This window comes from Balearica regulorum, chromosome 5, assembly GCF_011004875.1.
Source record: "Balearica regulorum gibbericeps isolate bBalReg1 chromosome 5, bBalReg1.pri, whole genome shotgun sequence".
Lineage (NCBI taxonomy): Eukaryota > Metazoa > Chordata > Aves > Gruiformes > Gruidae > Balearica > Balearica regulorum.
Genome location: NC_046188.1, coordinates 44,447,678 through 44,469,126, shown reverse-complemented (window position 1 = coordinate 44,469,126; position 21,449 = coordinate 44,447,678). Strand labels below are relative to the sequence as shown.

The 21,449-nt window shown below is 43.6% G+C and overlaps 2 protein-coding genes across 24 annotated transcripts in view; both read left to right on the top strand.

Annotated features, from left to right (window-relative positions):
* Positions 1–6,073, top strand: part of CELF1 (CUGBP Elav-like family member 1) — a 62,974-nt gene extending 56,901 nt beyond the window's left edge. For all 23 annotated transcript variants that reach the window (XM_075754636.1, XM_075754653.1, XM_075754648.1 and 20 more), the window contains one exon: positions 3,098–6,073. The gene's annotated coding sequence lies outside the window, so the exon portion shown is untranslated. The remainder of the gene's footprint in view (positions 1–3,097) is intronic.
* A 4,149-nt stretch (positions 6,074–10,222) lies between these two features.
* On the top strand, positions 10,223–21,420 carry RAPSN (receptor associated protein of the synapse). Its single transcript, XM_010302852.2, has 8 exons — positions 10,223–10,888; positions 13,301–13,639; positions 16,042–16,200; positions 16,538–16,636; positions 16,734–16,856; positions 19,485–19,538; positions 20,174–20,373; positions 21,117–21,420. The coding sequence occupies exons 1-8, from the start codon at positions 10,673–10,675 to the stop codon at positions 21,187–21,189; spliced, it is 1,263 nt and encodes a 420-aa protein (XP_010301154.1). The 5' UTR covers positions 10,223–10,672; the 3' UTR covers positions 21,190–21,420.
* The last annotated feature ends 29 nt before the right edge of the window (positions 21,421–21,449 follow it).

The window sequence follows — 21,449 nt, the reverse complement described above, 5'->3', positions numbered from 1 at the left end:
CAACCCAAACCCCACAATCTATGCAGGTTAAATTTTAAAAGATGTGGTCCTCAGCTGGTTTGAATCAATGCAGTTCTGCTCTCTTTAGTAGACCTGCATCAGTTTTCCCCAGCTGAAGATGTTGCCCTTTTTGTGTATTTGTCTCAGATTTCCCTTTCTTGGTGTGTCAATGTATATGTTGCCAAAGTTAATAAATGTATCAAGTTTGTGACTTGAGCAGATTTTTTTCTGATAATAGAACTGATCAGATAAAGTCAACATTTCTGTGTCTGTTTGGTGGCTGCTGCTGACTCTGGAGATTTAGGCTCTTCTTGCCTTCCAGTTTTAAGCCAGTTTTCTTCCTCACTCATTGACAGGAAAGTCTGGGATTTGGGGGACTTGGGGCTTTTAAAATTTATTTTATTTTTAATTCCTATCATGCTCTCATTCAAGTGCAAATCAAATCAGTGTCAAATGCTTTATTTCCTGGATAGTAGGATGAGTTGGGTGAGCTCAAATAAACTGCAGAAGGATTGGCTTAAGTAGCCACATGGACAAAGTATTACGTATGCTCATAAACCAAAGAATCTGAATATTTTACAACAAAAGCTAGTAGGACTTCTGATAAAATGGAATTCCATAATACATGTGCCACCAGGAAATACTTACATATTTTTAGAAACAAGATGGAAATGGTCTACTTCACAGATGCATTTTTTTTCCAGACATGTGATTTTACTAGATATGCCATAATAAGATGAAATTATGAACAATTGAAGTCTTAGTCTGATGCTACTTGGTATCAAGTACTATAGTAAACAAAATCATAGATTCTTCAGTCCCCTAGATAATCAACAGTCCAAAATAGGATATCTCTTTGTACTTTAGGGTTTTTTTTCTTCCAGTAATACGAAGCTTGCATTATTAGAAAATGCCTTTGATATATAGTGATTAAATTTTAATTCTAAGCAGAATGAGGATTGGAATTTTTCAAAAGTATCTGAGAGAATGACGGTGAATGTCTCTTTATATTTTAATGGGGAGGCAGTGTACTAGCTGTCGGCGCTAATATCTGGAAAATAGGCGCCTCAGAAAATTTCTCACTGGCGAATACATCTATAACGAAAAATCTTTTCATCTGAATACTGAAGGTCACATAGCATGACAGATTCTGCTTGCGTGATAGAATTAATTGAAGTGTTTCTTCTCATTAATGGTTGTGAGTTAGGGAAGAACAGTCAAGCAGGATTAAATTCTTCCTATTTCATTTGGAAATACCTAAAAGAAACTTGGATAAAGCAAATTGCAAATTAAGGGTGCAACCATGAACATGTTAAATGTTTTGAGATCTTCTTGTTGCAAACATTTAAACATAAGTATGTTATATATCCCTGAGCATACCTACCACAAAATATAAAACACAGAAGACAGAATTACCACAGTTGTGAGAACAAGGACAAACTGGAATAACTCCCCAAGTCATGAAGTTGTCATCCAGCATCTCACGGCTCTGCTCTTGTAGGCCAGTCCTTCCTCAGGGCTTTAATGAAACGTAGTTTTTCCCCTCAAAATTGCTGAGTGAAATATTTGAAAAATCTTTATCAAAAAAACCCCAAACAAATCACACAAAGAATTTCTATGGTGCATGCTTAGATGTCACTTGATTTCATTTCATGCCTCTCGTTTCTCATGCCTCAGTTGATGATGAACTTCCCTTTCTGATTTAGGACTTAAACCTTACAGCTATCTGCAAACTAGAGTATTTCTGGAACTATAGAAATAACTGCTAGAGTTGCATTGTACTCTGTTTGCTGGAGTTGGTTTAAACTCTATACTAAGTCTTTTCCCTGAATCAGAAAGTATAAAGAGCAAAGTAATCTCAGTAGTTCTAGTAAGTAGTGTTGCATGTTTAGTGGACGACGTGCTGCTTGTTGGTCTGCAACTAGAATGCAACACTTGCTATTCTCAAACATGCTATAAATGCTCTAAGATAATATGCTAGTCTCACCTTGCTCTAGTCTCTAACCAGCAGCTGTGAGATGTGCTGAAGAATAAGGCCACAAATAGGAGATAAAGGGCAGTCGAGGAGGAGGAAGAACAAAAGGAAAAAAACTTGCTTCCTCTCTCCCCTACCTCCCACATTCTTCCCAAAATGTTCCTTGTCTCTTGCAGTTCACGAGCTGAGGGGAGGAAGCAAAGGTATTTATATCACTTAACATAAGAATTATTTTATTTATAAACTCTTCAAGGAAGCTTCAGGAAACACATTTTTTGCTACTCATCAAACTGGCAACAGTGACTGTAGAGCTTCTCAGAGCCCAGAATCCCTTCCTCACGAAGTCGGGGGGCTGGGGGCTGTCTATATAAAAGGTTAGGAACGGAAAAATCCCTGTGCAGGTCTAATGGTATGAAAAGTGCTCAGCTAGGACAAGTCTTAACTTGCAGTCAAGTCTTAAGGAATTCTCCAATGTGTGGAGTTTTTGTCTTGTATAATTATTTTTTTTCCCCTGTTCCAAATCACCCACCCCCAGTTTCATGAGCTCCTAGGGAATGAGAAGGGACTGTAGCCAAAGGAAAGAATATGGATTTCCTGGGCTATCACTGCCTAAGAACTTCCCATGTTAGGATGCAAGAAAAGTCTCAGCCGTCAAACCACCTGTGAATCCCTTGTGTCCTCTGTCTTGTCTCTCATGGTCTCAGTCTCTGTGGGCAAACATTAGCCCTGGAGCCATATTTTTTGGAGTTGGTCTCCTGGGGAGGAAGCTTGCTCTGTTCTTCTACTAAACAGAGCTAGTGGAGACATTGGCACAGGGCAAGGTGAATGCATGCTAAGCAACATGTCTCCAGGCTGTGGAGTGCTCCACAGACTAGGTGGTGAGAGGGAAATCCAGGCCTCTGCTTCCATTTGGTTTCTGGCAGTTTGATGTTTACTTGGTGTCCTTCATGTACTTTGACTTTTACTTGTCCATCGTTGGCATGTGCTGCCCTTCCCTGTCAACTCCCTTCCCCAGGAGATCTCATTGTACAGTGCCCATTCTTGTTCTCTCTCTCCGTGTTTGGATGTACTGCTCTGTGTAACTCAGTGGGTCTCCCTCTTTCTGGTTTGTTTTTTTTCTAGATTCCTGCCGTTTGTTCATCGTTGTGCCTAAAGCATGTCGATGTGGCGTTCAAGTACATCGTCCAAATCCTTGTCTCTTCAGCTTCTCTGATGCTTGAACTCTCACCTTTGACCTTGTGTTGACCTTTGATGCTGATGTGTATTTTTATTACGTTTGTTTCTTTCTTTTTTTTTTTTTTGTGCTGCCAAATTGGTTTTGCTAGAAAGACTGCTGAAGGGGAATATTTAAACTTGCATTTGAATATAAAAGAATTTCTATTTTTCTAGACCTTCGTAAGATAACCACTTGATTTTGTGAATCTGATTCTTTGTAATTGTCTTCAGAGCAGCCTTGCTAGCATACCTTGTGGAGTATTTGTATTTCTGTGAACATACAGCCAATCACTTTCTAGACTTAGTTTTTTCTGTGTGCTTAGTTTTAAAAACACAGTTTCGAAGAAAAAGTCAATTATATGGTGTGACTCAATCTTTCAGGAGACTTCCTAGTCACATTTTGCTGATCTGGTTTCTGTGCTTGAGGAGACAGCATGTGTTTTTATGAGTTCAAACTTGTGACTTGAGTGGCATCAGCAGAAAACACTTGAATTACATTTTCTTCTGATTGTAGCTACATTTTTGCCCTGACATTTATTGATTTTTTTTATTATTATTATTTTCCCCCTGCTTCCCTGTGTGATTATCAGTCTGCAGTGAAAATTTGATCAAAGTTGATGTTGTATTTTGTTAAGCTCCAGCATGCTTGGTTTTTTTTGTAACTACAATCTCCTCAGCAAAATGTGATGTTTTTGTTTTAATCTTTCAAACTAAGATAGTGCCCAGAAATGTTTTGCATGTTTCCTGCTGTTTTCTTCACACCCTCGTATATATCACCTTCACCTCTCTGTTTTCTATAGTTTGTGCAAAAACTGAGCAATTTAATGGGTTTCAAAGGTATCCTTTAAATTGGTGTTTTTGGTATGACAAATATCTGATCAGAAGCCACCTGAGGACATCTACCTGTGCACTTAGACTGTCTGCCTGACAGAGCACCTGGACCTTGTTCCATCTCCAGTGCTGTCAGAGGCTCCCGGGGGGCTTGGTTGCACTGATCCTGTAGTGGAAGTTTTGGTGGAAGGGGATAGCTGGGGAGCAGGAAGGTCAGGGAACTTCACAGTATTTCTGTTTCCAAAGTTATCTGAAGCTCGGGCTCCTTTGAAACATTCTTTATGAGCATTTTGTATAAATCAGGGCACACTTTCGTGAAGTCCAGCCCCAGTTTAATACCATCAGTCAGACCTTGATGGCAGGATCTGGGTTAGCTCTTGAAGTAAAGCGTTTGAAATATCCCAGAGAAAGCATTTGTAAACCTGGTCCTACAACTGCTGGCTCTTTTCCCAAATGACAAGCACAATATAACAGCCTCTGAAGCTGTTACCTGAACAGGGTACCATCCCCAGCTCTCTTCTCAAGGGCCTTAGCTGGGGAATCTCTACGGAGATTTTTTAGTTTTTGTTTAGTTTTTAATTGGGTAACGAGCTAAGCAGTTTCTTCTGGCTTGCAGAACGAACTAGAACAGGTTACTGTTTTCTGGGTAGCAGGCTTCCCCCTACTCTATGTACCATCTGCACAGGTAGAAACTGGGATGTAGCTTCTAGATGAAGGCACCTGAAGAGTGTGTGCTGAGATGAAGTTTCAGTCAGAAGGAGAAGCAAGCTAATGTAGGTATCTTAACAGTCAAAAATAATGTGAAATGAAATCCCAGGAGAAGGGGTTTTGCTGAGAAAACAAATCATGTTTGATTGGATGGAAACCTTACTTTTGTCCAGTGTTTGGCATGATGCACAGATGCAAAAGGATTTTTTTCTATCCTACTCCTGAGCTGGCTGAGGATACTATATTCTCAATAGGTATTAGCTAGACTTGTAGAGAGAGTCCTTAATCTGCTTACAAGACAGAACATGTTTGGATATGGTACATATACTTGGGAGTGAAGCGTGAGGCTGGATGAAAAAAAGGACAGAGACTTGTTTGTTTGGGAGGTAGGGTTGTGGGCTGGCTGCTGTTAGTCCCACAGTCTGAATGCACAGGGCTCTGTGTCAGTGGGGACACTGATACCCTGCAGTGTATTGAGTAACTGCCAATATGTTCCTGTACATGCGCATTTGGTTCCATAAGGAACTTTGGGGAAACCTGTGGAAAAATATCTGAAGAAAACCAAAATGCCAAACGTTGGATGTTTCTTTCCTTTCTTCTTTCCTTTTCTTCCTTTGGTTGTTTTAATTGTTCTGTGGTGGTTTTAATGGATTTGAGACAGTGGAGCAGCAGCTGCCTTTCTGATTTTTGGCTGCTTTTTGTGAATAATTTAAAAAAAAATTACATTTTGGAGACAAACCTGTGGGCTTTTTTATTGGTACAAACATTGTATTTAACACTAGGGGTTTTGTACAGTTTTTTGCCTTTTCTACTAGAAAACAATGTAAAGTGATTCACAATGTGACGAGAAAACAAATTGCCACTATGACCAAATGTAGAGTCTGTTCTGCAGTAACGGGATTTAATCAACTCGAAGTCGTGGTTCAGTCGTAGAAATGCTTTTCTTTACCTTGTTTGAGCTGTTCCTTTTTTTTCTTGTTTTGATTTGCAAAACAAAATGTCTTTTTGTGTGAAATTGTGTTGTACTCTGTAGAGAATTACGGATTTTACTTTAATGGTTTAAAAAGCGGAGGAGCACGTGTTGCTTTTCTGATCGAAGAGTTTGTGTAGTGGATTTAAAAATGAAAAGATTTGTTACAAGTTTGGAACGAGCGAGTACGTGTTAAAGGAATTTTCTTCCTTTTGTGTGTGTGTGTGTGTTTTGTTTTGTTTTTTTTCTTTTTGTCCCAAAGGGCAACTTAAAGCTGTTTTAATTGCACAGACACACCGACAACAAGTCATTTTGTATATGCCAAGTGTGGTACCTTCCTTTGTTTATTTGCTATTAAACTGTTTGAGAAGAGTCTGTGTGTGTTGTATTTGTGTCTTAAACTTGAGGTTCTTTTTGGGTCCAGGTGGGGGAAGATGAGGAGAGAGATGAGAGAACTGTGTTCCAGTTTCTTAGCTGTGAGCTGCAAAAATTCTCATGGCCCAGTACCACTTGTTCTGGATGTACAAGAGAGCCCTGGATTTTTACTTCTATGTAGATGAGCTACTTTGAGTAGAAATGGAAAAGGGGTTTTTTTTGTTGGTTAGCCTCCATTTTGTTTCATTTGCCAGTCAAGTCGCCTTTAGACATTAGATACAGAAAAGCTGAGAATCTTGGATAATGCAAATATGTGATACACTGGGCAGTGAGGTGCAGGCATATCCAGCCTTACAGAATTGGTGCTGCGTAGCTACTTGCCTGTCTGTGCACTGTGCTTCGTGGTGTTTCGAGGGCTGAATAACTTCGGCCTAACACCAGACTTCAGCTGTATAGGAACAGCACGTGTGCATGGTGGTGTGTGGGATTAGATAGGCGCCAGCTCATACCGCTCCTACGAGCCCCATGCCCACCGCTGCCTCCTCACCCCTTCCAGGAACACGGCCAAGTTTGCTGAACTCATCCTGGTTCTGCAGCGTGAAGGTATCTGCAGTCCCCAGTGCTCCTGGTCCTGCAAATACTGCACAGGGAAACCCCAAATGGGTTGGGATTACTTACTAGCTCAGGTTTTGTGATAAGCAAAAGTTACCTGCTTTGCTTTTAGAACTAAGAGACATTAATCATTTAAAGTAAAATGAGGTGTAAAAAAAAAAAAATTCATTTCAAAACTTGCCACAAGTTTGACATTAATATTGCCTCTGTTGGAAGGAAAGTACCACAATGGCCATGACTTTGCCACATTTCTGAAAGCTCCTAAAATTCAGTGATGTTACTCCTTCCTTCTGCTGTCTTGCATCTCAGAGACTGCAAGCATTTTCAGGGCAGCCTTGTTTCTCCTCTGTGTCCTCCTCTGTTATCTGGCATACTCTGTTTCACCCCATTACTTCCTACATGATTGTAAATCTGAGAACGCTTGCAAGCATCGGGATTCAGCGCTGCATTCCTTTCCCTGCAGCGCACCAATTGCGAAGCGAGGCGCGGAGCCACCTGTTGCAGAATATGCTGAGATCCCTGTGGTTAATTTGCAGCTGTTGAGTAGGGAGGCCGGAGAGATTTCAGTGCAGATATGTCTGAGGTGAAGGATGGAGAGAAACAATTGAATCAGAAAAAGGGTTTGTTTAGGCGGGATGGAAGATTCCTGCTTGTGCAAAAAGTTGGCTAGCCTCATCTTATGTAGTCAAAGCTCTGTCAGTACATCTTAGGGAACTGATACTAGATCCTCTGGGTAGGTGGCTGCTTTTATTTTTTTGAAGGTTTTTTTCTTTAATTTAAAAGCCACCACCAATCAATAGACAATTAAACTGCAAATAAGAGCTAGTGTATTAATCTCTGAAAATAATCAGCATTTCACGTGACTTGTTATATTTATCAACATCAATAGGAAATACACAAGCTAGTAGATTAAGTCCTGATGCTGAATGTTTTAGGGATATTTTTTGTCCTTTCGTATCCACCTGCACCTTTCACTACTTGTGGAGACTGGAGTCAAAAATCTTCCAGACTTTACCAGCCATGTTCTGCTATCTTCATATGGCCAGAAGTCACCGGGGTTACATTACAAAGAGCAGTGGGGAGCAGAACAAGCAGCTCAGTATGGTCACTGAGAAGTGACTGGGTGATTAGCTACACCGTGTGTATAGCTCCACTGCATGACAGGTGAGATTCCCTGATTTAGTGTTTCCATGCACCTTACATGACTACTTATTTGCAGTTCCTGAGAAGAAACTGTGGATCACTTACTGTAGAAGACATACCTGAATCTTGTACAAACTAGAGCTATCTTGAGCCACAGGCTGATGATCATTCTGCCGTTACTTTCTCAAAGCAGCACAGGTAGTCAGTGTCTTGGTGATTCTACCCATTGACCCCTCCTTATTTAGGCAGCCGTGTTGGGCTCAGCGTGGTCTGTTCCACATCAGAGTATGTTGCTGTTTGACCAATTTGAGCTTGATGGATCTAGCCTGTATTTTACTAGGATAAGTTTTTATCTCGGTGAGTTGATCCTCAAGAGACTAAACACTGTTTCATAGAAGAACTCAAAAGCAAGAAAGTACAGCGTGATTAACAAAATGCAAGACACATCATTTCCCTCCTGTTAGATGGGTTTCGTCAGACTGCAAGGCATCCTCTTCTCACTTCACTTTGCCTGTTCTTTGTGGGATATGAGCAAAAATTGAGGGGAGCAGTGCTTTGGTGAAGTGGTCCAAAAGCATCAGGATGAGTTTGAGTTACAGGCAGGTTACTTGTGAAAGGTTAATCTTGCAAAGTAGTCTCCTCCAGCAAAGAATGATGTGATTTTTGTTTTCCCCCTTCTTGAATCCTGGCTTCATTCTTTTATGTAGCAGACTCCCAACGGTTGCTTTCCCTGGCCTCTTAACTTCTCCAAGTCCAGAAATCTGATGGCCTCGCCATTATCAATGCTTTCCATGGCGATCGGTCTTCTGCATCTTGTATCCATCCCACTGCCCACCTCCAGAGAGACATACAAGAATTACTGCAGGGCAGACAGGCTTTTTAAAATTTTGAATCAGACTTTTTATGGAAGCCCTAAAATCTATAAAGTACCTAGATAATAATTTTAACAGTGCTGCTGAAGTGATTTTTACCCATTAACCAGCCTCAGCATTACTTTTCTTCAGCCTTCTGTAGATTTTTCCACAGTTTCTACTTCCAAAGTTTGAGAGTACACAGCGTCTATGCCGAAACATCATCTAGCACATTACCATAGAGCACAAATATCATAGAGTATATAAGCTCCCAAAAGAGAATCAGTCTGATTGTAGCAATTCTTTTCTACCATTTAAAATGCTTTTCTTTTTAAAATATTTTTCTGAGGATGTCTTGGATAAAGGTATAGATGGAATCTCTTAAGATGATGACTGCTATGGTGTAAAGCCTCTGAGTAGGCTGTGGTTCCTTATCCTTTTGTATCTGGCTTTCCTTAGGGGTATTACCTCAGGAAGGCTCCCTTGCGTTTGAGTTTCCTTAGGCAGCCGTGACACAGGCCAGGATGCTCCAGTTGGTGGCCTAAGAGAGGATTCTGTTGGTATTTACCCCTGTGTGGGGAAGAACTGCCACCAAATCCGCACGGAAGCAGGGAGGCAGCTGGAGACATGCCTGCCTCTGCATGAGGGACTGTTGTTAAAACTCTGAATTGCCATTTCTTTTCTTTGGCCTGCAAAAGGATCCCAAAACAGGTATCTCTGGTTTCTGTATCTGAAAAACGTTAAACTTCCCTGAGGCATTACACACACATACACACACCCCTAAGTTTGGTATGTCTTCTTATGAAGGACAGAGTAAATCTATAGATGACCAAGACAGGGTCCATTAAAAATGCAGCACATCAGTGGGGGTATGAACTTGGCTCCTAGAGGAACTAGTGTAACTTTTACTCTTCCAAAGGCATGTAGAAGAGTTAAAGCTATCTTCTAATCGGGTTAACAATTCTCTTAGGCAATCAGAAGGTGCAGAAATCTGTGGCTTTGGGTCATTATTGTCATTCATCATAAAAGATCAGCATATCATCATAAAAGACTTCAGCAGTGCCTTTGACAACTTCTGATGAAAACCCTTGGAGGACTGTCACAGGTATCTGATGGCAGCGAGCAACAGGCAGTCATGAACAAAGTTTTTCGGGATGGTTAGCTTCTTCTTGTCCCTTAAATTAAGAAGTTAGTGCCATATTTGCAGCAAATCTGTGACAGAGCTGACCTGTGTGCACAGAAACAGTCCATATCACCAGCTGAGGTCCTCAGAAGGGAGGCTGAATTTTGTGCCTGGCGAAGTATCAGGCACATTGTTGCAAGTATAATACCGCACGTGTACATGCTGGAGCCTTCTAGTTCATACATTGCTTTTAAAGGCATGTATTGTTCTAAAGCTGCTGTCCTAGCTGAGGGTGCCACCTCCCAGGCTAGCCCACCACCACCAGCGCTTGTAAAAGGGGATGGCCACAGAGAGACAACTGAGACATCCCTGCGACCGCAGCTGATTGTCTCTCCCTGGGGTATTTATAAGCTGCATACTGGCGGGCAGGGGTGGGCAGTTGGCTGGCCGTGACCTTGGGAGCCCAACCAGCATTCCTGGGAGCCACGTGAGCTGGACTGGCAGGCGCAGCTGTAGCCAATGGGTAGGAGACCAGCACTGGCTGCTCAGATTGAATTTCACTCCTTTCGCTTGAGATTTTTCTCTTTCTCTCCCTGTTGTGCTTTTCCTCTTTGTTTATGGGATTGGACAGGCGAATGCACTGAGGGAGTCCTAGCGAGCGAGACGTTTGCCTAGTGGATTTGGGATTCTACCTTCAGAGCTGAGCAACCACTTCTTGCCATTGCTTACCACAGCTCCAGTCCCCTGACACGGCTGGGCTTTTATGGCTCCAAGCCTTCTGAGCACACAACCCGCCCTCCTCTATTAGGGCATTTTATGTTGTGTCGTCTTCTCTGCACTTCCTTTTTGCTGTCCTTAGAGGTTAGTGTATGAGGCTTTTTAATGCATGGGAGATGGGTCAGGACCAGACAAAGCAACAGATAGAGAAAGGACTCCATCTTTACCAGTCTAATCAGACCGAAAAGGCCCTGCAAGTCTGGATGAGGGTTTTGGAGAAGTCTGCGGATCCTGCTGGCAGGTTTCGGGTTTTGGGTTGCCTCATCACTGCTCATGCAGAGATGGGCAGATACAAAGATATGCTGAAGGTAAGGCAAACTGGAGATGAATGCATGCCATTGTGTCGTACCCACCATGGAGAGTGGCTGAAGATTAGAATGTGAAATCGGGGGGGTTATTTTGTATAATAAAGAACATACCAGCTATTGAGTGCATGTTGTGGGCTGCCGTAATCACTGTGTTGACCCATAGCTCTAGCCCACAAGATACACAGAATACTACTTTTCATTGGGTCTGATCCCACAGGATTCCCAGGTTATTGAGGCTCTCCAGTTAATCATGGGGACCTTTCTTGATTTATTCCCCACATACAGGTACACCATGTTATCAGGCTTCTAGGAAAAGGTATGAAAACAGGGTCTTTTCTCCACTTACAGCTGTTTACAGTGTGTATGTAAATGTAAAAAGACATCTCCAAGTGGATTCTGTAGAATAAGCAGCAGTCCTGTGGAGACATGTCTGTTATCTTGTTGTTCAACTGCTGTTTGATATCTAATATAGATCTAACATTGTTTTTAATTACAATTATTTGTTTGCAAGGGGGCTGATTAAGCGGGGGACAGAGGATGCTTTTCTGGTGAGGGGGTTGAGAGACGTTCCAGGAGGGGTCTGACAGTTGAGATCAGAGAGGGACTCCCAGTTGTCAGGACAGCATAGAAGAAAGAAGGATATACGGCTTGATGGAAGAGTGGTAAAAAGAAGCTAAAGTTACATTTCAGGAGCATGAGGATAAACATGTTTGATTAAATGAACAAAAAGCAGCTGATGTGTGGGTCTGAGAAGTAACAGGATGCACATAAAGAGCCCGCAGTGTTTGGGAGGGTGACTCAGGAATCTGGAAGACAGGGCAAGAGGATGTTGTAATAGTCTTAAGAAACTATCCCAGGCTGAAATAGGGTCTTGCTAAAGGGCCTTGATATTCTTGTCCTGATGGTTATGATTGCCTCTTATGAGACTGGTAACCATTTGGCATTTAGGACAAAACATGAAAGAGGGAGGCACATCTTACTAGCAAACCCACACAAGCCATATATCAAAGCCCTGTCTTAAAACCAAATACTTAGGATGAATAAGAAAAGGGGTATTAACACACTTGCAAAACATTTGAAGAAAAATAATTCTGATAAGTAATGTGGAAGAAGTGGTGGTAGAAACAGACTGATTAGGGAAGAGAGAAGCAAAAAACGGTAAGATGTGGCTACCTGAAGGAAATACTGAAGGCTTCATGGAAAACAAGAAACAGGTAAAGGGGTGGGCTCAGTATACCTGAACCTTTAATTTGTTACCTGAGAAGGGAACAGAAAGTGGGATCGGAGTAGGTGAATTGTAGTTCTTCCCAGTATTAGGAAGGAAAAATGGCTTCAGTCAGCCTGAAGATTTTATACCATGAGTGATGAAAGATAGAGAAAGGAGAACTTTAGCAATAAGCCATGGAGAGAGGAGAAACCAGGAGAAAAGGGGTCAGAATTAAAGGCATGAAATTAACTGTGATTTAAGAAGGGTTATGATACTCAACCTCTTTTGGAGAGAAAAATTACTTCACACCAAGGAAAGAGGCTGTGGCAATCAGGAGATAATGAAGAACTTGTACAAAGGTAAGGAAATGTGGAGAAGCATGAGCTAATGCACCTGACTGGGTCCACATAGCAGCTTTCCTAAAGTGCTAAGGAACCTGTGAACATATATGCCATTTATGTTTGGGTTTTTTTTTTTTAATTTTGTGAAGAATATAAAATGTTCTAGTAGCTTAAATTATTATGTGTTGCCACTATACAAAAAGGAAGTAATTGGTGCCCTTGGGAGTTGTTATCCACAAACCTAACTGATAACCTCTAATGAAAACACATACTGAGAAAACTGCTAAATATTTACCTTTGCTACTGGTATTAATTCAAGCCAGCAGTGTGCTTGTTTCATCACTAAAGAAAAAAGTTGCTGCTGAGAGTCTGCAGTCTAAAATAAAGAGATTTCATATCATTTAAGAGAACTGTATGCAATGAATCCTGAAGGTTATAGAACAAAAACTGTCAAGACTGCAATTTGTTAGTAAAAAACTGATGAAAGAAGTAGCTTGCTTCTTAATAGAGAAAGTGGGATAAGTTAAACTGAGTGAAAGAAAACTGAGCTGCATAATGTCAGATGTTTCCTGCTTCACCTGCTTCTCTTTAGGGCCACTTAACAGCTTTTTTCCCCCACTAACTGCCAGCCTGGTGGAGAGAGAGAGAGAGAGAGACAGAGGTTTCTTCAGACCGCTCACAGGCCTTTTAAACTACCAGATAACTGCTTAATGTATACAGATGCTTCTCAGTCTGTGATGCTGGACTTCTCTGCCCTGCTCAGAGATGAGCCACTTCTCCAGCACAGGGTACTACTCTGTGGGTGTTTGAGCTGTAATTAAATAAACTACGCGCTTTTATAAACACTGTCTTTTCTACTTAAAGTTTGCAGTGGTGCAGATTGACACAGCACGGGAGCTGGAAGACCCAGATTACCTTACAGAGAGCTACCTAAACCTGGCTCGCAGCAATGAGAAACTCTGTGAATTCCAAAAAACAATCTCTTACTGTAAGACATGCCTGAACATGCAGGGTACCACGGTGAGCATGCAGCTGAATGGCCAGGTGAGCCTCAGCATGGGCAATGCCTTCTTGGGCCTCAGCATTTTCCAGAAGGCTTTGGAGTGCTTTGAGAAAGCTTTACGCTACGCACACAACAATGATGACAAGATGCTGGAGTGTCGAGTCTGCTGCAGCCTCGGGAACTTCTACGCCCAGATAAAGGTGCGGTAACCTAAGGGACAGAAGGGTGATTGTCTCATGGATTCGGGAAAGAATCGAAAATGGTGTGAATTTCAGCTTATTTCTTTGCAATGCACCATGAAGTACTGTGAGAATGTTGTAAGCTAAGATCTCTTCTTTGTAAAATCATCGAGTACTCTCCTTCACAGTAAGGATGAGAGGATTAGTGTAATGTTTATATAGCACAGCAGAAGCAGCTGTGAATATTCCTGTCTGTTGAAAAAATCAAACTTAGCTTCAAAGATCACATCAGAGGACATATTAGGGCTGGCAGCCAGAACTCATGGATTCTCTATTTCTACCATTATTGCAGGCAAATAGCTGTTTATATGAGCAAAACCAGGCAGGAACTGAGGATGGGGGTGATTTGCCAGTTCTAACTTCTATTACAAACAGCAACAAATAGGTTTTCCTCACAAAGTCTTCATTTCTGTCACTAATGGAAAATTCACCAACTGAAGTGTTTAAAACTATCAGTAAATTTCCCTCATAATATCTAAAATAAAGGAAAGATCATAGTGCTGGATATTTTTAAGGTATGACATAAGAAGGAAATAAGAAAATTTTAAAAGTTGTGGTTTCTTTTGTGCATGTGGTGGGTTGACCCTGGTGGGAGGCCAGGTGCCCGCCACAGCCGCTCTATCATTGCTCTCCTCAGCTGGACAGGGGAGAGCAAATATAACAAAAGGCCCGTGGGTTGAAATAACAACAGGGATACCACTCAGTATTTGCTGTCATGGGCAAAACAGACTTGACTTGGGGAAAATTAATTTAATTTATTACCAATCAAAACAGAGTTGAGTAATGAGAAATAAAACCAAATCTTAAAACACCTCTCCCCACCCCTCCCTTCTTCCCAGGCTGAACTTCACTCCGTTTTCTCCACCTCCTCCCCCTAGCAGCACAGGGGGACAGGGAATGGGGGTTGTGGTCAGTTCATCACACGGTGTCTCTGCCGCTCCTTCCTCCTCACACTCTTCCCCTGCTCCAGCAAGGGGTCCCTCCTGCAGGACACAGTCCTCCGCCAACTTCTCCAACATGAGTCCTTCCCATGGGCTGCAGTTCTTCATGAATTGCTCCAGCGTGGGTCCCTTCCATGGGGTGCAGACTTCCAGGAACAGACTGCTCCAGCGTGGGTCCCTCACAGGATCACAAGTCCTGCCAGCAAACCTGCTCCGGGCTCTTCTCTCCACAGGGCCACAGGTCCTGCCAGGAGCCTGCTACAGTGTGGGCTTCCCACGGGGTCACAGCCTCCTTCAGGTGTTTCCACCTGCTCTGACACGAGGTCCTTCATGGGCTGCAGGTGGAAACACTGCTCCCCATCATCCTCCATGGGCTGCAGGGTCACAGCCTGCCTCACCGTGGTCTTCTCCACAGGCTGCAGGGGAATTTCTGCTCCAGTGCCTGGAGCACCTCCTCCCCCTCCTTCTTCACTGACCTTGGTGTCTGCAGAGTTGTTCCTCTCACATATATTCACTCCTCTCTCTGGCTGCAATTGCACAGTTTTTTCTTTTTCCACTTCTTAACTCTGTTACCCAGAGGCGCTACCACCGTTGCTGATGGGCTCAGTCTTGGCCAGCAGTGGGTCCGTCTTGGAGCTGGCTGGCATTGGCTCTATCAGACATGGGGGAAGATTCTAGCAGCCTCTCATAGAAGCTGCTCCTGTAGCCCCACCCCCCGCTACCAAAGCTTTGCCATGCAAGCCCGACACAGTGGATCTTGGAGAATTAAAAAATATGAGGATTTTCTCATTTCTGCAGTCTCATGTAACTTACTTGAGAATGGTTTTAGATATTTAGATAATAGTTTTATGTACTTATTGTAAAATAAGATTTCTTTCTAAAATGTTTTTAATGCAGAAATATGCTTAAAAATGAAAATATGTTATATTATTACTTAATGTGGATTTGTTAAGGCCATAATTCTTTGTTCCTGTTTCCTGCAATGATGGATAACCAGCCTCTTGGAGATCCTGACTCACCATATGGAGTACGAGGGCTCCGTGTAGATGTTGAAAGCAGAGATGATGGAAGAGCAGAGAAAATTTTCAGCCTTTGGTTATAGAGGAGGGTAAATGGTTCCTGCAGAGTAAAGCTGATGGCATACTATATAAAATTCATTTGCTGTGTCATTTCCCCAGTGTCCTGAAGCCAGAGAGTAATACGAATTCAGTATATGGCAATTTTACATTCCACAGTTTGACTCCCAGCGGAAACATCTAGTGAAATACGGCATGTGGAAGCGGAGCAGCAAGAGTTGAAAGGTGTACAGAAATCTGCTAGCTGTTGCAGTGTTAATAAATAAAAAATGGTTGGTGGGGGTTTTTTCCCTTTTATTTTTGCTTTATTTTTGCTGTAACTGCTGTCTGCTTGTCTGCCTTACAGGACTACGAGAAAGCCTTGTTCTTCCCATGTAAAGCAGCTGAGCTGGTGAATGATTATGGAAAGGGCTGGAGCTTGAAGTACCGAGCAATGAGCCAGTATCACATGGCAGTGGCCTATCAGAAGCTGGGGCGCTTGGCAGATGCTATGGACTGCTGTGAGGTATAGGGTACAGGCAGATGCAGAGCTGTCAGAGATCTCTGCAAGGGGATCTTGCCTACAGGACTGGGAGGAAGAGAGATACCATGGCATTCATGCTTGGCTCTAGATGTTCCTGCTGCCTCTCAGCCTTAGAGCTGTGGTTTCAGTAGCCCAGGGGCCCTCAAAAGTTTGGGTCTATGAATGGCCCTTGGTTGGGAACACATGAACAAGACTTTACTTAAAAAGATGTAGCCGTTTCTTTGGAGCTGACCTTTCAGTGGCTGGAGCACGCAGTCCCAGCCTTGCTGTTCTGAACCAGGAACAAGCTCTTTTACTGACCAAAGACAATTTCTTTCAGGAGTCCATGAAGATTGCCCTGCAGCATGGTGACCGGCCTCTGCAAGCGCTGTGTCTGCTGTGCTTTGCAGATATCCATCGCAGTCGCAAAGACGTGCAGGTACAGCTCTTTCCTGCCAGAAAGAACAGAGGGGCTAGCAAGAGGGTGTGAAAAGCAGGCCATAGCAAAACATGTGTCTTCCTCCCTGGTTCTGCAGACAGCCATTCCTCGGTATGATTCCTCCATGAGCATCATGACAGAGATTGGAAACCGCCTGGGCCTGATCCAGGTGCTGCTAGGAGTGACTAAGTGCTGGATGATCAAGAAGGAGCTGGACAAGGTCAGTTACAAACTTGTTTCTACAGAAGTTTGTTAGACAAGATTAGAGCATACAGTCTTCTTCTGAACCGTATGCCCATCAAAGTGCAATAGAGACCTGTACCCTTTGGTTCTACCAACGGGGTCTGTTGCTTGTACAGTTACGTTTCTCTGAATGGTCTCCCTCAGCCAGGAATTTGTTACTAACAGTATGAACATCCATTCTGAGTCAGACTACTAACTTACAGAATTGTCTCATTAGTCAATCCTGATGACATTAAGCACTACACTGAGAAAGTAGCTCTGAGGGAAGGAAGCCTACTCCTGCTGTGGTAGAACATAAACTGATTGCCTGAAATAGATTCCATTGCCTACTTTTTAGCTATATGACTAAATGATGATATGTAGACAGCTCTACAGCTCCACCATGTGCTTTGCAGACAAATGTGGCATCAAATTCCTAGAGAAACTTTGAAGGTATATAAACTGTGATGTGAAACTGAGAAATGAGAGCAAAAAATCATTTGGGAATAGATAACCAGTCAACATGGTACAAGGGGGCAACATTACTTAGTTTGAAAATGCTTAGGCAGCGTGTGTGTGTTAAAATCCAGATTACACTAGATGTAGCAGATTGCACTGCAGGAACGTAATTGGGCTGCAGAATGAGATGCTCAAAGGTTAGCCTTGAACTGGTGTTGAACAACCTAGAACGCCTGCACAGTGCCACATCAGGATGCTGGTTTGGGTGTAGATGTGATGAAGATTCACTCTTATCACTTATATGAGACATAAAGAATTTTAGCTGAAATGAAGCATCCCAGATATTAGGAAATCAAGTATGTGTCTGTCAGAAAACACAAGTTCAAGGTGCTGTCAGCATCTGAGTTGCCTGCAGCATGGAATCAGTTGGGTGAAATACACCTTGCAATCTCAGTAAGTAAACACTACATTTGCAATTGAAGTAGAAACTGTGGACTTAAACACTTTGCTTAGTGTAATCCCTTCCCAGCATCACCTCTCATATTCAACAGAACGGGACAGGACGTAGCAGGTAGGCCTCTACATAAGAGAATATTCAGAGCACTCATCAGATCCCTACATCCATGGATCCCACCTCCAGCCATTGCCACCCGCTATCACAAGCAGTTCTCACCTGTGAAAGCCTGGTGAGGGCTTTGCACGGAGTCCTAATCTCACCAAAACCCACAAAAGAAGAGAATGAATAGATGAATCTTGTATTCTGTTCCAGGCATTAGAGGGACATCTGCCCTAGTGGGTCAGGGACCTCATGCCCATTGCCCTAAATGTGACCTCCTCAAATGTCACAGCCCTGAATACTCACCCAAGCCTGTTCCTCAACTTGCCAGTCCCAGTTTCCATTTCTCATGCTACTCATCCCAATATCAATTACCTAATAAAGCAGTTTGCTGACTTTCTCCTTGCAGATTTCCTATTCTCGTCCTAGCTTCCTCCATCTTCCCAGTCTCCTTGGCCAGTGAGTCTGTTTCCTTGCACTTGCACGTAGTCAATACTATTACAGATCTTCCCTGGCTCCTGTCACAACATGCTTGCCCAAACTCTTGTGCAGTCTCATATTCCTGTCCAAGACAAACTGTCCCCTGGACTTCTCAGCATCTCTTCCCTCACCCCACATGATTCACTTTGATTCTTAATCCCGGTCATTAATTTCTGGGTTTTCCAGTACACAGTCACTCTTCCTAGGCACAGCGCTCAGTTATGTTCTACCTGCCAGCCTGCAGTTCCTGCTTCCCTCTTCTACAAGTTCCTTACTCTAGGCTGTTGCTGCCACCAGAGATCTAATGCTATCTCCTCTGCATTCAAAGTACATTATTTCGTCTCATCTGGTCGTCTTCTCCTAGAATAGCAGTAATGCCAACTTACAGGGTAGAAATTTCATAATGTTCCTCCTGAATCACAAGGGAGAACTCTTTCTCTTGGACAAATCTGAAGCAGTTCTGGAAAACAGAGACTGATGATCAGAACAATGAGGAACACTGTGGCATCTGGGGGAAAGTAGGGACTCATTTGGTATAACAGCTGCTATGCTAAATACTTCAGATTGAAAAAAGATGGATAGCAGTACACTCCTACATCACACCATGTGTAATTAGGACAAAGTGGATATATGAACAGCAGGGGAAAAAATGGAAAAGCATCGTGTGTTGGTGCTGCTGATCCCTTTCTCCCTCTTGTACAAGTGAAACTGGAGTTGTTCAATGATTATTGAACCTGTAGGGTAGGATGGGGAAAAAGCTCGCTTTGCTTGTGCTTCATCCAAACCCTAATGAGCACGTGGGACTAAGTTTAAATAAGTCTGTATTCTCTCTGCCTGGAAACACCAGCCTCTGCCAACATCACACCCCTATTTTTTACTGTGCAGCTGGAACAGAAATGTAGCTCTTGGTTTCTGAGAGACCACAAATAATCCAAGCTTTTCTTATGGACCTTTGGGAGGGGAGGGAAATCTGCCAGACAGCTATCTTGCATCTCTAGAGTAGCAGTGATGCTTGTTTATCCAAATTCTACTCTGTACCTCTTTCTTTCAATAATTCCCATAGGGCATTCATACAAGTCTGGTTTTGATATATCAGGCTGAAAACTGATGATGCATGCTCTCCATTCACAGGCTCTGGAAAGCATTGAAAAGGCACAGGAGCTGGCAGAGGGACTAGGGAACAAGGTAGGATCCTACAGCTTCTCTTCAGCACTGTCTGCAGTCTTCTGTCAGGCAACTTAAGAAGCCAAGCATTGAAATATCCAGACTTGTTATTGCTTATTAATGTGGCCGTACTAACCAGTTGATGCTTGGGACGTGCTTTGTTGTGAAGTGTTTAGTTGTGAGCAGTTGCACAGACGATCATCAGTGTGCAAGTCTGAAAAGTGAGGGAGGAGTCACAGTGGGATAAACAAAGGGGAATGGAAAGCAGTAAAAATGGGGTATGAAACAAGCACAGAGCTAGAGGATCAGGGGTCTCTTCTTGAAAAATATTACAGCTGAACTCTGTGCTGGCTGGAGGCAAAGGGAAAGGAAATACAGTCTATGTCATGGATAGCTGAGGAAAACCATCTTGATGAGAGAGCTGCAGAGTGCCTCAAACCTGGTGTCCCCTTTTGTGATACAGAGAAGCAGGGTTAATGGCAGGAAGTGCTGAGAGACCAAATGTCCTTATGACTGACCTTACCCCTTCTGTAGCTTTCTGTGCTGGTGTTTCTCTAGCTGGCTGATGGGGCTGTAATGGTCTCCGCTCCTTCTGTTACTGGTCTGTCTTCACCTTGTTATTTACTTTTTCTTATGTTTCTGCCCTTCATGTGCAGCTTGGCCTGCTGAAGCTCCACTGCCTGTGTGAACGGATCTATCGCACAAAGGGGCAGCAGCGAGAATTGCGTGACCACGTAGTGAAGTTCCATGAATGTGTGGAGGAGATGGAGCTGTACTGTGGCATGTGTGGAGAGTCCATTGGGGAGAAGAACAACCAGCTCCAGGCGCTGCCTTGCTCCCACTTCTTCCACTTAAAGTAATGAGCTGGAAGTACTAAAGATCCTTGTTGTGACATTAGTCATAGGAAAGAGCTGTTCATGCCCAGAGTAGGACAGTCCTATGCATGCTCTTCCTCAGGTCTTTGTCCAGCTTACCTGTGCCCTGCAGGATCCCACTGCAGTGTTGTGAATCTCATGGCCTTGAAGGGTGACATTTAGCTGTAATATCAATCCCACTCCTGTCCTCTAAATGATTGTTCACCAATGTCCTCACCTTGTAGGCTCTTAGCCCAGACCACAAGTTCTTATTTAGTTCCTCTTAGGGAATCAGTTCTTCACTCCCAGGGGCAGTTTGGATTTTCCCCTTGAATCCCCCCATGCCTAGAAGTACACTGAGGTGAAGGTGGTGTTTGGTCTCTGTGCTACTGCTGTGAAATAAGTTAGCTGTGTCATCACTTTATTTTTAGAAGAAATATGAGTGTAACAAAACACTTAGTTCTGAAAATTAAGAATTTGAAAACACAGCCTCACAATGACACCAAAATTAGGATCAACCTACGGGACAGCAGATTTGTCTCCAGCAGTACAGGAGCTTACTTTTGTGGCGGAAGGTGCTGAAGTGCCTCTGCGGAATGGGAGGAAAAGAGATCGAATCTCTGCCTGTGACGTGAGGGAGCTTTTTCCTATGTTATGTGGTTAATATGCAGCCTAGCAGTGGGAGCGGGGCTGGGGGAGCCTCCGGCCGCAGAGCTCCCCCCGAACCGACCTCGTCCCTTTGCAGGTGCCTCCAGACCAACGGGACCCGGGGCTGCCCCAACTGCCGCCGCTTGTCGGTGAAGCCCGGCTACGTCTGACCCGCCCGTGGGGCTCGGCCTGCGACGCGGGGACTGCTGGGGGCGCGGGCCCTCCCGCCGCTCCCGGGGCCCTTCAGGCTGTGCCTGGCGGCCCCCGGCGGCAACGGGGCTGGGGTGGGCGGCGGGGGCGTCCTCTGTCTCCCTTCTGCATGCTGGTTCGAACACGGCCCGGCCCGGCCCTGCTCGCTCCTCTGTACAGGGACTGACCGCAATAAAAGGGTATCGCCGGGAGAGCGCCCCGCCTTCCTCTGCCACCGGGC

Bases quoted from the DNA above. Each gene is read 5' to 3' on its own strand.
- RAPSN (XM_010302852.2), top strand. From the start codon at position 10,673: ATGAGGCTTTTTAATGCATGGGAGATGGGTCAGGACCAGACAAAGCAA. The intron at 16,201-16,537 runs GTATAGGGTACA...AATTTCTTTCAG, and splicing joins ATGCTATGGACTGCTGTGAG to GAGTCCATGAAGATTGCCCT. The intron at 20,374-21,116 runs GTAATGAGCTGG...GTCCCTTTGCAG, and splicing joins TCCCACTTCTTCCACTTAAA to GTGCCTCCAGACCAACGGGA.